General features: G+C 44.9%; 2 protein-coding genes across 5 annotated transcripts in view; one reads left to right on the forward strand and one right to left on the reverse strand.

The window, feature by feature from the left end:
- The window catches only part of RRBP1 (ribosome binding protein 1), a 59,187-nt gene extending 58,434 nt beyond the window's left edge, over positions 1 to 753 (forward strand). For all 4 annotated transcript variants that reach the window (XM_079943787.1, XM_079943789.1, XM_079943788.1 and 1 more), the window contains one exon: positions 131 to 753. In XM_079943787.1, coding sequence (XP_079799913.1) covers positions 131 to 172 — 42 coding nt within the window. In that variant the 3' untranslated portion in view covers positions 173 to 753. The remainder of the gene's footprint in view (positions 1 to 130) is intronic.
- Positions 754 to 4,428: 3,675 nt separating this feature from the next.
- The window catches only part of DSTN (destrin, actin depolymerizing factor), a 37,346-nt gene continuing 18,823 nt past the window's right edge, over positions 4,429 to 22,951 (reverse strand). Inside the window, exons 2-4 of the mRNA XM_079899100.1 lie at positions 10,229 to 10,536; positions 7,615 to 7,691; positions 4,429 to 5,601 (exon numbers count right to left, since the gene is read on the reverse strand). Coding sequence (XP_079755226.1) covers positions 5,492 to 5,601; positions 7,615 to 7,691; positions 10,229 to 10,536 — 495 coding nt within the window. The 3' untranslated portion in view covers positions 4,429 to 5,491. The remainder of the gene's footprint in view (positions 5,602 to 7,614; positions 7,692 to 10,228; positions 10,537 to 22,951) is intronic.

Here is a 22,951-nt window from a genome sequence, read left to right on the forward strand (position 1 = left end):
TCTGCCCCGCCAAGCCCTCGGGTGCCTCCTCCAGCCCCAGGGGCCTCTCAAGGTGGAAGGTGGTAGGCAGGGTGGTGTAGGGACGAGGCCCCTAGGCCCAGCCTGCCCCTCCCCCGCCCTCTGTTCACAGGAGGCCGGCAGCAGCAGCTCGAAGGAGGGAACATCTGTCTGAGCTTCCTGCGGAAAAAGAAGTCACTGTTCAACTTACCAAAATGCCTTACACATTCCTGACCAATAAACAAACCAACACAGCGTTATCTGGGCCCAACTTGGGTAGCTCTGAGAAGCCATAGAGACGAGAGTCTCTTAGCACCAGAAGTAGCTCTTCCAGACCCCAGTTTGTAAAAGAATCTTTGTCACATTCGATAAACACTATTCCCTAGGACCGGCCCTGGACCACCGGCCAGCAGACGCCAAAGCCCTCAGCAGCTGTGTGACAGACCTGGGTGTGTGCTAGGGGGCCGGGACCTTGGGGTGTGTATGTCAATCAGTCAGTGCAATTGTTGTGTCTTTTGTGGGGTTGGCGGTCGGGCGATGGGCGGTCCAGGTGGTGAGTCCTGAAGGCTGCAGCGCAGACTGTAGGGTCACAGCCAGCGAGGCAGCAGTTCTCACCCCTGGAAGAAGTTGCCACCACAACTGACGTGTGACCTCCTGGGTGTTGATGCCATTAAAACCCGCGTGTCGCCCGGCACTTTGGGAGAGAATGAGTGTGGTTTCTGGTCCCCCCCGCGCTTTCCCCACCCGGGCCCTAGCACCCACCGGGCAGGATGAGGGAGCAGGGCCCGTGACACCTGGTGGCCAGATGCCCTGTGGGCTCCACCCTGAGGAACTGAGGCGGTTCCCTAGCAGGGCTGTGGGCAGCCTAGGCTGTCATGTGAAGTGAGTTCCAGGAATGAACACGGACCTGGGCAAACATCCACGCTGCAGGAGGGCTGGCCCAGGGCCGGGGGGCAGGCAGCTGAACTTGGGGTGATCTTTGGACCCACTGTGTTCTGAGGGGCCCACAGAATCTGTGGTCAGGAGGTGTGTAAAAAGGATTTAGAGACAGGGTGACAGGAGCAGTTGCACCAACCTAGGAACAGAAGGTGAATCAGAGCAACCCTGGCGGGGCGGGGGCGGGGGGCGGGGGTCTCGCTGGTACTTTCAGCTCAATTCCAGGACCCATAATCCTGGGAGAGGGGTCTGATAGGCTGAACTTAGACTACAGGTACAGCCAGATGGAAGGGAGGGTGGTGCTCCCAGGGAAAGCAGCTGAGTACTGGGGTCTCACCACCTGCTTGAGAAGCTCCGCATCCCATTCATCGCAGTGGGGGGGGGGGGTTGACTCCTCTCTGGGGTGGTTGTCACAGCAGCCTCGGGACCCTGGGGAGGGAAAGACCAGGGTGCTGCCCAAGGCCCCATGCGAGCCACTGCCAGAGGCCGGGCAGTGCTTTCAGTCTGCACAGCCAAGACCTGGGCCTGGCTTTCAGGGGCACTTGGTACGTGGGCCACCTGGCCCTGCTGTGTGGCACTTGTATGTTGCAACTCTGTTGGGATCAGGGTGCTGGAAATTCTGGGATAGTTCCCCAGAGATGTGAGCAGAAGCTGGAGTTCAGCACAGAGGCACTGTCAGAGAAGGAGGGGTCAAGGCCAAGGGGACAGTGGTGCACACAGAGTGAGTGTCTGGGAGGGCCCTGTGTAGCCAGGTCATGAAGTCAAGTGGTCTAGACAGGAGGGCACTGGGAGCCACTGAGGGGGACAGTCATACCCGCCTGGAACTCTGCAGGGGGCTAAAGTGGAGAGGGAGCCCGCGGGCCGCAGGACACAGGTTCTGGCCAGGAGCCCGAGCGGAAGTGACTGATGACACCTGAGCTGGCCACGGGCCTGCCCGTAGGCTCAGTTCTCACGTGACATCTTTCAGTGCCTGTGGGAGAGGAACCTCCCCCACCCTGCAAAGAACCCTGCAAAAGTGAGAGTGGCTCACCTGGTGAAAGGCTGGGCAGGCTTCAGGCCCGCCTCTAACACCAGCCAAGGTCAGGAGACCTGGGGAGGTTTGTGAGCCTGGAGCCCACGCCCGGCTCACGACTCACCCTCTGGCACACAGGGCCCTTCACGCAAGGGTAGGGGTTTGGGGCCATTTTCTGGTGGGAAACAGGACGGCCTCGTGCCCCAAACCAGGTCTCTGGCATCCGAGTGGCCACCGTGGGCCCAGGAGCCTGCGTTTCCACTAAGCTCCCCTCCCTCACCACACCAGCTTCAGAACTGAGGACCCTGACGCTAGGCAGATGCCCCCTGAAGGCACAGGAATGGGTCACTTCCAGGAAAGAAGGCACAGGAGACCCTGGGGGTGCCGAGCTGCTGCCTTTGGGCTCCGTCCTCAGACCGCCTGGTGGGGCCCAGCGTCCACCTGTGGGGACCAGGCGGCCCAGGGCAGGGTGAGCCCCTCTCTCCCCAACCCCCCACCCTGAGGCCCAGCAGCAGCAGCAGCTCCCTGCTGGCCGGCAGGGGGAGCCCACGGGCCTCGCTGTCCCTGGGCCAGGTCCCACCCTCGGGCTGGGGAGGGGGGCGGGCAGCTGCCCTCACAGACCCAGCCCATGTCTCAGGCCCCGACAGGAGAGCTGGGGGCTCTGACAGCATCTGGTCCAAAGTCCCCCTGCAGAGGCTCCCGGGTTGACCTGAAGCTCAGAGTCACGAGGCCCATCAACATCCCCTCCAGACCCGGAAGCTCCGTCACGCTGGTGGCGGCTTTCTGGACTAGCTTCCTCCAGTCACCTCCGCGTGACTGTCAATAAAATGCACAAACACCGGGATGCCTGACCTGCAGGCAGCAAAGACACAAGATCCTAGAAGCCACCAGACACTCCACAAACGCCTTCTCTTTGAGCTTCCTGCAGGTTTGGGGCCAACAGGACTCAAAATGCAAAAGAAGAGTGTTGTTTTCCTTCCCGCCCCAAATAGAACAAAATCTCAGAACTCCAGATGCGTGATGGGAATAGCTTAGGACCGGAAAACGATACCTGAGCTGTCCAGCTGTGCCGCCCATGAGCTGTGTGACCTTAGACAAGTTACTTTACCTCTCTGGACTGGCTACTGAGGCACTGGCTGCAGGCTCAGTAAGTCCCCTCCTGCTGCCCCTCCAGCCAACCATGCAGTGACCCTTCTTCCAGCTGCAGCCCGGCTGGAACTTGGTCTAAAGACTGACTGCACGTTTCAGAAGTGCCCCAGGTCATGACAAAGTGATGAGTCTGCCCTTGGGCATATCCAGGCTCTGATAGTCCAAAGGGCACGAACTGGTGAAGAAACAGAAGCTGCACTTCCGTGTGTGGACCAGCCAGCACTCTGAGGAGTTCTAAAAAAAGGAAACCACTCGACTAAGCCTAATGTTATTGAGTCACTGTGCTCACTGTTTTCTTAGAGATTAATATTCTCTGAGTAACAAACTTCACAGTCAAGCTCTGAACTTCCGTTAGCAGTGGCTTTATCTGCTTCTTCCTCGGGACAAAAGAGTAATGATTAAATGAACCCTAAGTCAGCTTTCCACACACACTTCTGCAATGTGTTAACACTTATAAAAGTGTAAATGTGTTGAAAGCAGAGAATACCTGTGGTTTTATTCCTCACCAATGTCAGCTGAGGTCTCAAAACTCTAATTTTGCAGCAGAATTACCCGGAGTGCTGGTTAGCAGGATTCTTGGGCCCCAACCTCAGGAATCCAAAAGCTCCCCTAGGCAGAGATATAAGTGACTGTTAGCATTTCCCAATTTCTGGAGTCAAGTGGACCGCTGGGAGCTGTTTACATCACATCACATCCCTGTGCTCGAAACCCTCCCCACGGCAGCAGCCCCACCCCGACATACCTGCACGGAGGAGTGGTGGTACTCGTACAGGTGGGGCCACACGTCACAAGGTGAAGCCACAGAAAAGACCTTCTCCTTCTAGACTCCTGGCTCTACCTACAAAGCTGATTCTTGAAAAGGGCAGCCTTGGGCCTGCAGCGCTTCTCGGAGGCCTGTTAACGTACACTCACTAAAAGCACTGCTTTCCAGAAGAGAAAACAAATTCAGGATGAAAGAACGACAAGCAGCTTATCAGTAAACCACTTTTATCTAGAAAACCACTATTATCTAGAAAATAGTGCTGGTAAAGCCAGTGCTGGTAAAGCCAGCACTATTTTCTAGATAATTTTGAAAGAAGTACTTTGATCAAAGCGTATCCTTTTTTGGCTCCCAGATGAATCAGAGAGGAGACAAAATCCTGGCATTTGGATAAACATTTGGAATAAGAGAAAGACTCCCAACTTTTATACCAACTTTTTCATTCAATCAGAGGAGGAGGGGGCTGTGGCCTTAATGCTAATTGTCCGAAATACCCAAACCTCCACACCTAACCCCACACATGGAAGGCAAAATCCTTTATCCCCAATTCAGCCATGAATAATTACACGAGAGAGAAATTAAAAATGCTTCCTTTATTACATAAAGCCAGTACTGCTACTTCTAAATTCCACTGTTTATGCATCTCTGTGTTTTTCAGTGTTACGCCTGTGATGTGAAAGGCAGTCACTTCCAGGTGTCCTCAGCGTGGCTTCCCGTGGCTGTCGGCCGTCACACCCGCTCCCTGCTTCAGACAGTCGGCAAACTACTCTAGGAAATTAAGAAGCTTGCCCAGGCCCCAGAGTAAACATAATGTTCTTCCAAACCTTATTGTACCAGAAGCAACACAGTTCTGAAGGAGACACAATTAAAGACATCCCGGTATCCCAGTCTGTCAATACACCACCTCACCATTTTCATCAACAAAGTGGATTACACTGGAGCCCAAATTTGCATTATAATTCGCTGTTACAAGACAGTGCACATTCTCCAGATTTCCAAGATGCAAGGTCACTCTCAGAACAGCCTCCCAACTAGACCAGCGAGCAGCTGCAGGTGCAGGAGCTGCTTCCTGTGTGCCAGCCACGTGCATGAAGTAGTGCTGTGCAAGATCGGTGCTGGTTCTAAGCAGTCTCCGCCACACGTCTGGTAGAATCTTACGTAGTTAGTAAGTACATTAGTGCCGTTACATGTTGTGAGAATTATTTTCCATTACTCAGTTTAGCTCAACAGAGAAAAAAGAATTTCGGCCAAAATTATAACCAGATTATGACCAATTCTCTAAGCAAAAGAAACAAAGTAACTACTGAGGTTAATGAAGATGCAGTAGTTCTCTTCATGTGGCCTTGGACTGTTGTGTGAACTGCACTATTAAAAATCATGAGCTTAACAAAAATCTTTACAAGTCAACTAATCAAAACAGGCATTTGGCCAGTAAGAATTTAATTTCACACCAATACAACTTTAGAGTTTAGATTTATTTAGGGCCATTTGCACATGTGCATGGAATAGTTTACCCTAGCAAATGACAAGACAGCTCCCCTCAGCGAGTCCCTGGCCTAAACGCATCAGCTTTACTTACATAGCGAAAGGATAACATTAAACACGGAAGCTTTCAGTTTGTGGCACCGAGTGATGGTCTACACAGGGCATCCTTCAAAAGCTACAATTAAGGATCCACCTAGCTTTTCAGCAATACAAGCCCGATTGAGGTCTTCTGGCCCATTTGCTTGACATTCATGTTTTATGCCTAGGGAGGAAAAACAACAATTCTATTTAGAATTATGGCAGTAGCTTACGTATTTCTCTAAGATATCCAACTGTTTTAAAAGACCAGTTCAAACGTGGGTGGGAAAGCCGTGGCATATACAAACCACGGAATAGCACACAGTGACGAGCAATCTGTAACCACATGCATCATCACGAATGACTCTCACAGACTAATGCTGACAAAAAGAAGCCAGACTTAATAGCGTATGTTCTAGACGGTTCCACTCGTATAACACAAAATCAGCCAGAGCTACCTTATGCTGTTAGGAGCCAGGGGACTGGTGTCCCTGGGGGGAAGAAGTAGGGGCAGTGGTGTGAGGAGGGGCACCGGGAAGGCTTCGGGGCGCTGGTCATTAAACCAGGAAACAACCGTAATTCACGTACGCTTTTCTACAGATGCGCTGTATTTCAACAAGTTAAAAAGCAGGTCTAGGAAGTTTTTCTTGGTTTTTGAAATATACATAAACATATGAATTTGATGTTTTGATCGTACAGTTGATTTAGTCAACTGAATTGAGGAATAAGAGCACTTACAAATGGGATCACTTCTGCTCCAGAAAACAGGTCTCCAGTGGCACCGCACAATACATCAAGAAATCTGTCACAATTAAGACTATGTAAAATGTTTTACTGATCGCCTTCTCATCAAAATTACAACACCACACTGCACAAAAGGAGCTCAATTATGGAATCATATACAGTAGCTTCTCTGTAAACAGCTGCTCTCTTTTCAACAGCTGCATTTTCTGATTTTCCATAATTTTAAGACCATTTCTTAAGCTGCTGAAAGCACAGCAGGTCAGCTTTTGGACCACTCAGGACTGACTGGAGAAAGCCAGCGAAGGTTTCACCAGGAAAAAAGGCACCAGGGAGATGGTCTTTCACGTCAGCAGATCAAGTCCACGGAGCAGCTCCTTTACTGGAACGCACCGCAGAGCGAGGAGGAATCCACTCCGACGCCCTCTGGGGTGCCCTGTGCCAGTGCTGAAGCTAAGGGGTCACGTCAAAACACCAGTTCCCCGGCCAGTGCACACACTTCTAGGGGCAGCCCGACACCAAACCAAGCACATGAGGAGCCTGACAAGGACTGCACGATGCAGGAAAGGAAGCGAGAACTTTGTTTTCCCAAGTAAAACACGCTAGGGCAAACCCGATCTACTACAAGAATATAAAAATCAGTCACAGTAAAACAAGCAAAATGAAAATGACCCTAGGCCAAGCCCTTGTGACTGCGGCTCTCCCAGCTGTCTGGAGCGGCCACAGCAGGAAGGTAGGGGGCCACCTCTTCTACTGCGCACCTCCCGTTCCCAGCTGGGAGAACCCGGCCCGTGGAGGTCACACAGCACTCAGACGACAAGCTTAGCCCTCAGCGGGCTAAGGGCACTTGCCCCATGCTCTGTCCATCATACCAACATCTCCTCCTGGCTGGAGACAGTAAGTGCGTCCAGGCCATCTCATCAGGGTCCCAATCACCCAGCGGCAAGTCAAATATAACTGGCCAGCCCAAGGACTGAGGCCACTCTCCTCTGGACACAGATGCGTCTATAACGTAAAATCATACCATTCCAAAGAAGAGCCAGCGACAAGAGCAGCCCTTCCCATTTATGAACATTTCCTTTGTGCAACTGTGTTCTGTCAACTACATTCAGAGGTAACAGCAAATTTATTACTTAGTATGACCAGTTAGTCCCCACCTGCTACGTGAGAAACTTGACAGCATCTCAAACTAGTTTCACACCAGACTGAACAGGAGTACACACACAGTGTCGAGGGAACAGAATATCGAACACAGGCCTTTCGGCCCAGGGTGGCCTGCACAAGGCAGAGACGCGCAGAAAGCTGGGTCAGCCTCCAGGGTTTTCCTCTAAACAAGCAGTGATGCCCTCCTCTGTGGCCAGGGCCCTCCAAAGAGAGTAAGGTGCTTCTTAGAACAGGCGGTCCCCGTGCCAGGGCTCATGACACCGCCGAGTACCGGAAGTCAGCTAGGCCTTACCTTGAAATTTCTTTTTGATTGCATCCTTGGAGCTTGCGTAGATCATTTTACTTTTCAGAGGTGCTAGTTCTGGAGCCCTGGATACAGAAGCGCCAAAGAAGAAAAACAGTGGTTTAGAGAAAGTTCAATTTACATCTTGTTAAACATCTGCAGCAGTGGGCAGGGAGGGTCCTCAGAATCTTCTGGGAGAGCTTCTCTAACTACACAATTTTTCCAATTCCGCTCCTTGGACCGTGGTGGCTGAGCGTATACAGAATAACTCAGGTTGACGAAGGTGGGAAAAAAGTTGAGGACCAATGATTAGAAATCAGTTAATGGCGCTAGAATAAAAGAAACAACGTTGGATAATTCACTGTATGACCCAACTGTTTTCTTGCAAATAATTGTTTTTCACTCGTATCAATAAAGGCTTGAGTTCAGGCTAATAACCACCATCTTTGTATGAGGTTTTTAATACTTTCTGGTGGAAAAGTTTCAAAATACAGAAAAGTACAGAGAATAATCTGTAAGTCAAGTATCTGCCACCCAGAATTAAGAGATGCTAGCAATTTTTGCTTCAGGTTGTTTTCTGGAAAAGAATGTATATAAAGTCCAAGTCCCCTTACTACCCCTGCCCACCCGGTCCCCTCATTCACATCTGTTCCAGCAGCAAGTTCTGACCTCAGGCACTCGTTGTCCATCTCAGTCTAACATAGTAAAACACGTCACAAGGATTTCTTTTTCTAAGCTTAATGGCAATTCAGCAATCATTATGTCTTAATTGTTAATATAACTATTATCTCATATTTACAAAACGTTTAGTGCCTCCCCCTCTTGAACGAATACTGGAAGCACAGCATACGCTTTACCATGTTCTTTACCTGCAACGTTGAAAGTAAGAGAAATACTAACAATGCACAGAAACATCTCATCTACTCAAACTGCACATCTACGAATGCATCATCTCTCACTATACACCAAACCTCAGGCCTGCCTGCACTCCACACCACCACGATTCCATTTAGCTGCCATATTTCCAGGACATTCCACAGTCATGAACACCGTGCCCCAGTGGGGCCCTCAGCTAGTCTGCCGCCCACACAGCGGGCTGAGTCTATTCCTGGGAACAAGGCGAAGGGCAGTTTCTCGGTCTCTCGGCGCATATTCCTCACAACTCTGAGGTCCAAGGAGGGAGGCAAAGCCACAACAAGGACCTCAGATGCACCAGCTACAAAAGTAAGTGGGTGCTTTTCTTATGCAAAATACGTCAGGGACAAAAAAAGCTTTAGCTGTTCTGATTTTACTCTAAACAGATCTTCAAAATACTTGAAGCAAGAGCCGTTCCCTGGGCCCTAAACAGAGCTTGTGATGGAAAACTCCTATAAGGTTTTATCTTTCTTTTAAAAAGTAATAAAGCAAAAATAAAACACTGCACTAACACTGAATCTTCTCTTCTTCATTCTACTTTTATTTTCCAAATGTTCTTTAATAAGGATGTATCATTTTCATAGTGGAAAAAAAAAAGGATAAAAATCCAGGATAAAAAATAGTGCAAATGAAGGAAATATTAACCAGTTTAAAAGCTTAAACCTTTACCTGCCATACCTGCCACTCAAGAGTAAAGCCCGGAAGAGCCAGGGCTTTAGCTGGTTTTTTCACAGCTATTTTCCCAGCCCTAACACAATGCCTGGCATGTAGCAGAAATAAAAGTTTAAAGGATGCACCTTCATTCAACATGCTCGGTTTTAAGTCTCACTACTATCTTTATGCACTTGTGTCTGTGGCTGCCAGGCTCCTTCCACAGTGGGCGCCCAATACGCGCATCTGACCTCACCAGGTGCAGCCAGGGCTGCAAGGGACTGAGCCGTGGCCTAGGGTTACATTCCCTGAGACCTGAACTCTTTTGACTTCCCAGCCCCATGGTCCCACGTTGTTGGTGGCACACAGCTGAGAGTTAAGCCCCTCCTTGCCTTGCTGGGCTCAGGCCAGAGTCCAGAGGACACTCACGCCCCCCAAATCAGAGGCCGTTACCACTTCCCCCTTCCCCTTGGAAGCCAGAGAAGATTCTCGCTGTGTAAGAATTCCATACCAAGGAATGTACTACATACAATACAATTAAATGAGGAATATAGGGTGACTTTTAAATCAAGCTTAATCTCAAATATGAACTTACTTGAAAAGACCAGAATAACTAATTTAGACAGCCTTTTAAGGCCATGTAAATCACTTTATAGCACAGTTTCACTATTTACAACAACGCTGTCCAATAAATAGAGCTTTCTGCAGCAAAGGAAATGTTCTGTATCGGTGCTGTGCTACCTAAAAAGGTGGCCACTAGTCACATGTGGCTACTGAGCATTTGAAATGTGGTGATTCAACTGAGAAACTGAACTTCAGACTTTAATTTCAACAGCCCCAAGAGGCTAGTAGCTACCCTACTGGACAATGTGAATGCAGAGCAAATCCCAGCTGGAGGCCACGCCAGCACCAGCTTCAAAGGCCACAGAGGCACAAGTGAAGCGGGAGGCTGGTTCCTGGCAGGGCGTGTTGGAGAAGAATCTGGTGAGGTGCTAAGCTGACAATAAGAGATTAACTCTGAGATTTACAAAGGTTCAATATTTCTAACAATGCTTACCACAAAAAAAACATCAACTCCTCTTTTCTGGATTCCTTTGTTTCGAAGCTTGCATCATACAAAGCATAGCGACAATCTTTTTCAGGAAGCATTCCCACAAAATGCTTGAAAGGATCCGTTATGGTTACACCGATATCTCCAACCAAGATCTCTTTGCCTTCTTCTACAATGATGCACTTTTTGTCTGCGCTGAGACAAAAAATGACAGCTTTCTTTCTTTTCTTGATTTCTTCTGGTGTGGAGCACTTCCGAACTTTCATGTCATAAAAAATGCGACATACTTCATCAGCAACTTGCACTCCTGAGGCCTAGAATGAGAGGGGAAAAAAATCACAAGGAGGCTTACAGTTTTTATCATGCCAAATACAAAACACTACGTAACTTTTGGTTCATAGACTGGCATACACTTAAATTTTTTTAGGTATATTTACCATCTAATAGGAAGACTAGAAAATTTGAGCTGCAAACACTAATTTCAGTCATTAAACTTTTAAAAAGATTACATATCTAAGCCATTCATCACTATTATGCGGGAGTAAGGGAAGATTCAGCTACAGCAGCTCCTCCAACCCTGAAACCTAGCAAACAGTGCTTCCTGGGGTGCTGAATTAGTTTCTTCTTATACAGGTTGCTCAGAGCCCTGACTGGGGCAGTCATCTCCCCAGTTTGGGTGTTAATAATACCCGAAATTCTTTTCATAACGAATAATAGATGGTCAGAGTGGCTGGGTTGAGAAAATTCCACTACTACAGCACATACTTCACTAATAAAAGAATTGAAAGATCTTTGTTCTACTAACATGTCAAAATTATATGATTAATCCAGTAACATATCAGTCACATACCTGTAAAATTTCATTTATAAAATCTCCAAGTTTTAAATTAAAATTAGAATAAATGAGACTGCTAGGAGACTAGATCTTAATCGTTCCCACCACAAGAAAAGAAATGATAATTATGTGATGTGATAGAAGTGTTAGCTAACCTACGGTGGTAATCATATTGCAATATATAAATGAATCAAAAATCAACACCTTGTAAACCCTAAGCTTACATAATGTTATATGTCGATTATATCTTGATTAAAAATAAATAAATATTTACTGCTATAACAAAGAGGATAGCTTAATTTAGGATTATACTGACTACAGAAAATAACCTTTTACCATGTTATACTTGCTATTCCAAAATGAAGAAGTGGTTACATAAGATCTTGATAACCAAAGATCTAAAATCACTTTTTGATCTTTTCAACTTCTTTAAGAAATGTGCCATTTCCATTAACTTTATAATTTTTTATGCTTCATTAACTACTTTGGTTTGCATGTTAGCTTTTCTAAAGCAAGAATTATAAACTTAATAGAATTTAAATACTAAACAATGCCAAAATGTTAATGATACCCAAAATTAACATCACACCATTTGATTAAATATAAATGCGTGTGAGATGAAAACATAACCTGCACACTAGGAAAAAATATTTGCAAATCGTATATCCAATAAGAAACTTGCAAAGAAACCTTATAACAACAATAAAAAAGACAACCCAATTTAAAAATGGGCAAGCAATTTGAATAGACATTTATCCAAAGAAGATTTTTAAAAAACGGTCAAGAAGCACTTGGAAAAAAACGCTCAGCACCATTAGTCATTAGGTAAGTGCACATCAACACCACAATGAAAAACTACTTCACACCCACCGGGATGGCTGTGGACAGAAACTAATGTTGGTGAGGCTGTTGAGAAACTAGGGCCCTTAAATGTTGCTGAAAGAACTACAACAATGGTGCAGCCGCTTCAGGAAACCATCTTGCAGCTCCTCAAAACATTAAACATCTTGCAGCTCCTCAAAACATTCCAATGCTGACTTCCAATGCATGTGTTAACACACAGCAACACCACTCCTCAGCGTAGACACAGGAGAAATGAAAACATATGTCCATACAAAAACCTGTGCGTGAAAGTTCATAGCAGCATTATTTCTAACCGCCAAAAAGTAGAAAGAATCCAATGTTTATCAGCTGATGAATAAACAAAATGTGGCATATCCATACAATGGAATATTATTCATCCATAACAGAATGAGGTGCTGATACCCGCTACACGACACATGAACCTTGAAAAGCACCATGCTAAGTAAAGGCCCAGACATACGAGGCCACATTGCTCACAAGTCTATTCCCTGAAATGTTGAAAACAGTCAAATCCATGGACAGGAAGCAGATTAGTGGTTTCCAGTGGCAAAGGGGAGAGGGAATGCAGAGCGACTACTAGTGGGACGGGCATCTTTTTGGAGTGATGGAATGTTCTGGAATTTGACAGTGGTGATGGATGCTCAACTCTGGAAACATACTGAAAATCAGCGAACTGTACTTTATGATATGTGAATTATATCTCAATAAAGTTGTTACTTAAAAAGGCATGTAAGGGGCTTCCCTTGTGGCGCAGTGGTTGGGAGTCCGCCTGCCGATGCAGGGGATACGGGTTCGTGCCCCGGTCCGGGAAGATCCCACATGCCGCAGAGCGGCTGGGCCCGTGAGCCATGGCCGCTGAGCCTGCACGTCCAGAGCCTGTGCTCCGCAACGGGAGAGGCCGCAACAGTGAGAGGCCCGCGTACCGCAAAAAAAAAAAAAAAAGAAAAGAAAAATCCATGTAAGAATTCTGGGGGTTAAAATACACAAAGATCCTAGCAGTTACTTAGTATTAAGGTAACTGGGCCACTTAATCATCTCATTGATTAAAAGAGCTCACCTCAATCCCATCTGATCTAATCTACATCTAATCATAATCCACTTCAATCCTACCTAATCTAATCCTAAATGAACATTTTACTCTAACAAAGAGGAATATATAGAAAATTAAGGCTAGAAAACTACCTCCAAAGTTACACAATCTTACCGCTTTCCCATTTTTAAAAAATACTACCTTAAACCTTCTTTTACTGCTTTAGGAGTAGTATTGTTCTGATCTTCACAGTTCATCTATGGAAAGCAAGTTAAGAATCTTTATTCTGATTTTTTGAATAGAGATGAATAAAATGTTCAAAGTGACAAAAATTAACAAGGAATTAGAAACAGACCCTAATTCCTCTAACTCCCTAGTCCATAACTGGTGATTTGTAAATCACATTTGACTAATCCATCTTTAAAAGCATGAAGGAAACATGTGAAGCCTTGAATCCAACCAATTAATATTTGAATGTATCTGTCAATATCTAAGTGAAGTATTTCAAACAACACTCAATTACGACTTGGAAATTAAATTAATTATGTATCAGTAATTGAAAACAGAAAGTAAATGTGTACCCTGCAATCATAATGCAACTAACCTCCGTCAAATCTGGCTGTAACTTACAGGCACCTTAAAAGCCTCAGTAAGGAAGAATTTTGGCTTTTTTCCATCTGAAATGAGGAATATGGAGGTTTCTGATGAGGGGAATACTAGAGACATTTATGCTTGAGGAAACTAACACCAAAGACTGTGAAGGAGAAACTGGCAAAGACACTGGAAGCAGGAAGACCACGTCTGAGGCAACTGCCAATATCCAGAGAAAGCTCTGAACTACAGCAGTGCTGCTGAAAACAAAAACAAATCCAAGGACATTTCAAAGCAGAGCCAATACAGCTGAGAGAAACAGTACAGAAGAGCATCAAAGACGACCCTGGATGGATTCTCCAGACTGGTGACCAGAAAGACTGATGGATAAACAGAAGGGGGAGGATGGGCACAGTTTAACACGTTAATCTTGAAGAATGTGCAAGACATCTAGGTGGAGATGACCAGTCAGTAACTGGAAACAGCACAAATCTAATAGGAAGGCTCCACTTAATCGGTATTTTGGACCAAAGTCAATACCACGGAGGCATATCAACATTAAGTAGCAAAAGAGAAACAAGTCAATGGAATTAAGAAGAAATTATCAGAAGGCTAAGAAGAAAAAGTAAGAAGGGGGAAAAGACCATCCTGGAAGCCAAGAGAAAATATTTCCAGAAGGGAGGTCAGCAATACCAGAAACTGTAAAGTTCGAGAATGACTGGAAACGGACCACTGGGCTTGACGACTGGGCCTCTGAGCATTTCAGGAGACAGAGGGATGGGCAGGAATCCAGGGCAGTGGGCTGGGGATGCACAGGGAACTGAGGTACAGCAGACAGGATGGCTGATGGCGAAGGGAAGGGGAGGACTGAACGCTGACTTCCAATGCATGTAAGTTGTCTTCCACTGGGGAGATGCGGCCACACTAACAGTTTAAGAGCTTGAAGGAACAAGAGAAAGAAAGCCAAACCCTAAAGAAAAAGAAAAAAATACTAATATTGAGTACTTCTATTGTCACACACTTCTAAATCACCATTCTATGAGCTAGCTACCATTACTGCTTGCATCCTACAGATGGGGAAATTGAGGCATAGAAAGATTAAGTAACTTGGCCAGGGTCACACAGAAACTGACAGAAGAACTGAGGTTTGAACTCAGGCGATTTGGCTCCAGAGGATACTTAACCACTCAAACAACAGTCAGAATCCTAATGAGACTGACGAGATGCAGGGCACAGATGCACGAGTCAGTCTTAGGAAAGACTATGCCTTTATTCCTCTAAAATAGGAAGAGGGAGGGTAAAGGTTTAGAATAGCTATGATGGGTAGTTCCAAAGGGAATCCCCTAAGGACCAGCAAAGGGATCCGAGGACCCCACAGGTTCAGTGAGGTCAGAGAGGCAACGGTTGAGCAATCTGGCAGAAAGCAGATGCTCATGGCGGTGTTGGTGGAAAGGAAGGACTCTGCATTCTCCTGAGGTATCCACGCTCGAGGTTTCCATCACCTAATCCAAAGGACTCGCACGGTGTTCAGATTTCTGCCTTTCTGAACTCACAGTCTTTACACCCAATTGCCTATCTAACATCTGCAGCTGGATGTTTCAAAGGGATCTGATGCTCAGCATGTCCAAAATCTGATACAGGTTGGTCTCCTTCTCATCAGTCTTCCTTTCCCAGTACACACCACCATCCCAGTTTCATATAAGCGCCAAACCTAAGAGACATCCTCAACAATCCTCTACCCTCACCTCACTTAGCCCTTTGAATTTCCAAGTTTTTCTCCAAGATATTCATTTCTCCCCATTTCTGTTGCCATTCTCCCAGCCCAAGCTACCACTGCCTATTACCGTAACTGTGCCAGTAACCTCTCAAGTCACTGCAGGGGAGGGAGACGAGGACATGCATGGACCCAGGAAGACCACGTTCTCCAGCCTTCCTCGCAAGCTCAGCTGGGGCCACAAGACTGAGCCCTGCTCGGTGAGAGGTGGTCACCGTGACAGGAAGCACCGCCAGGCCTGGCCCTTTAAAGCTGATCTTCAAGCTCTGCCTTCCCCTGCAAAGATGACCCTGGCAGACACACCTCAAGACAGAAGAGGGCTGCCCAACCCCACTGCACTGCACGACAGAGATAAACCTTTACTCTATTATTAGGCCACTGATATTTGGCGTTTAATTTGTCATCCCAAACACAACAGACTGCTCACGCACCCTGTGATCACCTCCACTCCCCCTAATTCATCCAGTGCACTGCAGCCACAGATCTGGAACAGGAATACCATCACCGTGCGTAAAACACTTCAGTGGCGGCTTTCCACTGCTCTGCGCAGGCGTGATCCGCCCACCTCTGCAGCCCTACCTTACAGCACCCGTGCTCGGAAGTTCAGGAAGCTCACTACCGGCCTTCTGTCAGTTGTCTGCATTCAGGCTCCCTCCCGGCTCGGGGCCTCTGCTCACTGTGCCTCATTCACTCTTTACACCTCAGATCAATTTTCACTTGGAAAACAAGTTGTTTGGGCCAAAACCACTATCACGCGCTTCCATGAGATCATATGCCTCTAGCCCATAGCACTTACTACAGCCTCAATGTCCTACCTTCAAGATTACTTGACTGTCTCCCCAAAGGGGCAGTAAGCTCCTTAAGACTATATGTCTGTCTTGTTCACTTTTGTGTTCCCTTGAGGAAATCAAGAATAAATCAGACCCTCAAGGGAGTGTACTGATTAGTGGAGAAGATAAAGAGCACATATAGTGCTTCAATACTTGGTAAAACATTCACTATTCCTTGATAAACTCCAACAGAAGGGCGTTTAAAGAAGGTAGAGATCAAACTGGGGACAGGGAGGGGATGCGGGTAAATCAAGGAGAGTTTCGTCTGGAAGGTGACTTAAAGCACTCCAGAATAAGGGGGCTGAAAGGATGAAAAGACAGTTCCTGACAAACAGAACGCGGTTCGTCCAGTATGAGAGGAGGAAACCAGGATGTGGACTGGGTTCGGGGGAGAGGCCACCAACGGCAGGCCCAGGAGTCTGGAGGCACTGGGTATTTTTTGGAAAATACACGAAGCCATGCATGAGAGAGCCAGGACAGGAGGAGACTGGGGCAAGGAGACAACCTAAAGGCCACTGCGGTCAGCAAGGCCGGGGCCATGAGGCCTCCACCAGCGTGGCAGGCACAGTACAAGGAGGAGGTGGTGAGGACATCCCCTGTGCTCCACAGCCGCTGGCTGGGAAGGGAAGACAGCGAGGAAGCAGACAGAATCAAGTGTTCAGGTCAGTGACCAGGAGGCTGACTGATATCACCAAATGCTCATTTTCTCTCATCTTCCCACTGCGGTGGCTTTAGGGGCTTCGATGTTAAACAAGTACGATTTCTTTACGACTACTAACACTGTAATACTAACTTTTGCCCTTGAAAGTAATTTAAAACATGCACGAGGCAACATGTACATTAGATTCAATTGTAATGAATAAAATATGCTTGAATTTGTTAGACCTTGATTTACTTAGTATATACTTGGAATACACTTGATATGGAAGATTAAACAACTGGTGCCCAGACTCTTGATAATGATTTTTATAAAGCTGGACTAAAATAAAACCGCGAGGGCAGACTGGGAAGGCAGGGGACACCACTCCTCCAGCCCGGCGCCTCTGCCACTGCTCCTCCATGGTCTCACGGGCACCAGCAGGGCTCTTCTTCCACCTTTGACTCTGGGGGGTGAACGGGAAAGCCTGGGGTACGGACTAGTGGGATGGAAAAAAGATAAACTACTCCTTAAGTAACTACAGTTTATTAACTTTTTAGAGGCCAAAAGCAGATAACTTGATATTAAAGCACCAGAATTATGAGAGCAACAGCTCCACCCAAGCTTCCCCACTAACCAGCTGTGTCACCTCGGGCGTGTCATTTAACATCTCCTGAGTAAAGGAGTTCCTTCAACTGATTTACTTAGGGGCATGCACCAGGTCAGTAGGATCACCTGGGGATCCTGTTAAAATGCAGATTTTGCAGATTCTGATTCAGAATATCTGGGGTAGAGTCTGAGACTCTGCAGTTCCAATCAGCCCCAGGTGACAATCACTAAACTGTTGCTCTAAAATTTCAAGAAACATTAAAATCTTAGCTCATTGCTATTTTACTTCTTTGCCTACAAGTTTAACTTTTATAATGAAGCAGTAGTGATAGCATACATTATAAAAACTAATAGGCCCAAAGTCAAAGCATTTTTTGAGCCACAGACTCCTGGTAAAGCCTATGGGTCCTTTCTCAACATGGTATTTCAATCAAAATAAAAGATACAGCATTAAAAAAAAACCAATTATATTGAAATACAGTTCATCCATCATGATGGTTAAGAATTCCTGTGAGTATTAAATTCTGTGGATTTGTTATCACATTTCAATGAATCTCTTAAAAACAGTTGTAACACTAATATTCAGAATCATTTGTTCACTGTGTTTTTTACCTAATAGAAAAGATCCTTTCCCATAAGTCTCAGTTTTCAGTATTTCTCTAAAATGTTAATTATTAACATTTTAACTGCTCAGCTGTCAAGAAATCCAAAGTTTATTTTTTAAAGCAAAACCAAATTCAGTTGCAATTTTAAATTTATTTCTAAAGAGTTATTTATATTCAACTGCAAAGTTTTAACAATAAAGACCATTAAAGGATACTTTGAAATAGGACCAAAATCTGCTGCACTGTTGGGAAAGAAAATCTTGAGAGCAAAAATAGATTGCTATTACAAGAGCCTTGTGATTACCTTAAAAAGATATGTTATCCACGACTTCAGTTTCTCTCTGTTCTGTACCAGTGACCACTGGTGAGTAACAGTTGCTTTCAGAACTCCACCCCCATGTTAAAATAGTTGCTGTTAAATGATTCTTCACTTATTTTATCTCACGTGACTACCAGTTTTAACTTGTACCTGAAGCATAATGGATCTCAAACCTGAGTCTCCTCTGGCAGAGCTTGTGTAAAACACTGATTCAGAGATTAAATGCATAATGTACACGGAGGCACTGTCTTTATATTCAACATTCACCCAGTGTACGCTTCTTTAAATAAAGTTACTACTCACAAACAGAGGGGGAAGTAAAAGCTACAAAGACTATGAAACACTGGGTATTTTAAAGTTAAAACATCAACTCTCTCCACTTCTAGAGTAAGGGTGGTAATCTTTGAAAGAAGCTCAAGTTTTCTGATTCAATTATTGTAGACAACGGAACCAGGCCAAAAACGAAATGTGATGGCTTACAGCAGCCTACCTTTCAACAAAACTTCAGAAACAGTGGTCTATGTCTATACTACCAAACTCACGTAGGATGCCTGCTGGCTCCATAACTGATGCCAACTACACTTAACCCAATCCTCGTTGGAGAAAACAGGAATGAAAGCTATTGTTTTGCCTCAGAAAATTATTAATTTTTAAAAAATTATTTTTCTAAGCTGAGCGTCTGAAACATTTGAAAGTAGAATACTGCATAGCAGACAAATACAGTTTCAAATTTACAAACACCTGGCAGAAAAAAATGGCATTAATTAGGTCCTTTCTCAACCTACCAACTCTTAAACACCCACCGTAACTGCTAATCAAAGGAGTTGGGGAGTTTAAATGGGTTCACAATTATCCTTTATTTACACCATGCCTTGCACAAGGGCCAAGAGAATCAGAACATTACTGACTACAGAATATTTAGGCTTTTGGCTACTACAACTGGTGCCTCTGAGCAATAATGATCACACAACAAATAAAATGAGAGTGACAAGTACTTCAGGGACATTTTTACATGTAAGATTTAAGAACCTCACAGATCCTGTGTCAAGATGGGAGGCAGAATACATACATTTAATTTATCTCCCTACCAAAAAGCCACTGAGAGTTCAAATAAGAATGAATGAAATTAGTTTGAGAAGCATTTAGGTCTCTAGATCCCGTCCTGAACTCCACTCTGCCGCCACCCCACTCCCTGGAATACTAGAGGTTATTCTCTGGGTAAACAGTATGTCTTTCTGGCTTAGTTATCATACTGAAAACAGGAAAATAGGTGGCCATATGCAAATGATGCTAAGACACTCCACCTCCAACACGACCTTGAAGCTGTGCTGAACAACAGAACTTTCTGTGATGATACAAATGTTCTCTGTCTGCACTGTCCAATATGGCAGCCACTACCACACACGGCTACTGAGCACATGAAATATGGCTAATACAACTGAGGATTTTAAATAGTTTAACATAAAATAACACATAAAATTAACTCAATATGTACCAAAATAGTATATATTGGGTAGACAAATCTATAAAACATATTACGTAGTTTTCTACCTTGGAAAAACACTATACTATTTAGCGTTATGGATGCCTCCTGTCCTCAGGAACCACCGTTACTATACTATGCAGTAAAATAATGCCCCCAAGGGCAAGGATTTCAACTCCAGTTTACTGTAATAATTATGGCCAACTATTTCTGGAGGTAAGGAAGCAATCTTGGGGGGATAAGAGACTTATAATAGACTCTTTTTTTGGCACGGGGATATTCTGAGTGTTAATTTGGAAGAGTCAAAACAACCAGACAGCTTAAAATTTGTATTTGAAACAGTAATTCCTACCTGTCCTCTGACGACCGCAACTACAGATTTAAAAAACATACTGACATTTGATGTATCTCTCTCCTTTCTTCCCGTGACTATTAAATGGATGAACAGCAAAGATATGAAGAACACAAAGGATGAGAACGGTCTTCTTTAACAGTCAAGATTGAGTCACACCACCTCTTACCATTATCCTCCGCACAACTATCAGCTACAGGTGTGAAGCAAAGGTCACAAGGATGAAAACTGGGGCCTGCTGTGGGGCGAACTAACAGGCTCTGCCTTAAAATCTGTCCCTGCCCAGTAAGTAAAGATCAGTCAGGCAAGCACACAGCAAATCCTCCATCCCTTGATAAGCCCAAAATGTCCACAGCTGCTGAGTACAGTTTTCTAGACCGTGCCTGGCCAAGGGGGCCAAGAAAGAGCTAAATTGAGCCCCTGCTCCACTAGCCGAGAGGCGCCTCTGCAGGGCTGCGAAGCTGGCAGCAGCGCCATCTGCCTGCCTCCTGGGGCTGCGCCACCGAGGGAAGCGCCGTTCTGTCATTTGCGCAGTCACTACACAGGCCAGCAGCGAGCCAGAAAATGTTCCTAGTTAACCCTCTGCCCTGATACACTAGCTCATCCCCCAAAGCCAGGGTGACTAAACTGTTAAATTTACAGCCAATTTCCACTTGTAGAAGTCCTTCATTCACCTCACAGCAAAGTACAGACAATGTCCTTGAGACAGCCTATGTAGACCAAACAGCAACTCTCTACTAGCTGCATGTTAATGTTTAGAGTTCCACGAAAACCATTTTATGGTTACACCTTACTTGGTAAGGAAAAAAACTCATTCAATAACCTAAATTCTAGGAACCACCACCCGCAGAAAAAAACCCGCCACCAAAAGAAAAATAACTTACAGAAAAATCATCTCAACAGCCAAAATAGATTAGATAGAATAAAGGCCCAGTTGCTAAACATCTGTCTCACTCCGATTGTATGCAATCTTATTTACAGACAGTCTTACTAGGTGTAACAGGTTCCCCACCTGCTGGGAGGCTGAGGCAGGGAGTCAGAAAGGCAGGGCAGGAACAATAAGGAGTTCCATAAACCTGACGGAGAAAGTAACAGCCCCCATTTCTCCCCCCACCCGCCTCAAATCTAGATAGAAAAATGGGAGGGGGTCCGAGCAACCAAGGGATAGAAGCACACTGGCAAAAAGTCCTAGGTCTTTCCTGTTTTCTTTCAAGTGCCCAATTTCCTTCAGGATAAAATCCATGCCAAGCACTTTATGCCCTATCTTTCCAGCTTCCTTTCCCACTTCTCCCTGACGTGCACCCCGTAATTCCAGTCATGCACGACCTCTGGGATTCCCTGAATACACCACATTCTCTAGTGATACTTCACCTTCCTCCTCTGCCGCCGGCCAAGTCCTTCAGGGCTCAGCTCAGGCCTCCCCTCTGGGAAGGAAATGCTTACTTGGCCTCTCAACCACCATATGCTAACACAGAGGACGATTATTTCCATCACAGAATCATCAACGACTGTGATGAACTTTCTATTGGGTGTCTCATTCTCTAGACTGTGCTCCTTAAGGGCAAGAACTAACAGTATCATTTTTTCTCCAACCCTATTCTACCTAAGAAATATCAGCTACTTTATAAGGTTTTGAAAAATGATTATCCCTTAAAATTTTTATGAAATGTTGTATTTTTTCCCCATTCTTCATGGTACAATTCTTCAGTTTACACCAAGGAAAATACTACATCTCAAAACTTTAGGGTTTTCTGAAAGAAACAAAGCGAAAAACTTCTAAGCAATTTTTATTGATCTCCACAGAATATTTTGGTCCTGATCAGACCTGCTATTATTTTCTTTTTCCTAAAAATACAGAACTTCAGACCTCTGACATACTGTTTGCATATATTTATAATGTTTATCTTTTAGATTCCTCATAACTGACAAAAACAACTTGTAAAGAAGGAAAATTTTTACATCATTTGATTTTATAAGGACAACTCACTGCATATCACATCATGGAACCATGAATGTACTTGCGATGATGATGAAACTGAAAGACATTTTTTTTGAGCTATAACTGACACAGCATTGTTAGGTCACAACAACATACCTGTTGTTTCAAGTGTACAACATAATGATTCAGTATTTGTATACACTGTGAGATGATCACCATAATAAGTCTAGTTAGCATCCATCACCACACGTCGTTACAATTTTCCTTCTTGTGATGAGAACTTTTAAGATCTACTCTTTTAGCAACTTTCAAATATACAATAAGTACTATTACAATATTATAGTCACCATGCTGTACATCACATCCCCAGAACTTATTTATTTTATAATAGAAGTTTGTACCTTTTGACCACCTTCACCCATTTTGCCCACCACCCTGCCTCTGGCAACCACCAATTTGTTCTCTTTATCTATGAGTTTGGGTTTTTTTCTTTAGATTCCACATATAATTGAGATCATAAGGTATTTGTCTTCCTCTGTTTGACTTATTTCACTTAGCTTAATGCCTTCAAGCTACATCCATGTTGCTGCAAGTGGCAAAATCTCCTTTTTTATGGCTAAATAATATTCCATTTATGTATTTATATATGTGTGCACATTTTCTTTATTCACTTAACCATCAATAAACACTTAGGTTGCTTCTATGCCTTGGCTATTGTAAATAATGTTGCAATGAACAAGGGGTTGCATACATCTTTTATTCCTTTGCATAAATACCCAGAAGTGGAGCTGATGGATCATACGGTAGTTCTTTAATTTTTAATTAAATTAAAAAATCAGTATGAGGAATCTTCATACTGAT

Source organism: Stenella coeruleoalba, assembly GCF_951394435.1.
Source record: "Stenella coeruleoalba genome assembly, chromosome: 15".
NCBI lineage: Eukaryota > Metazoa > Chordata > Mammalia > Artiodactyla > Delphinidae > Stenella > Stenella coeruleoalba.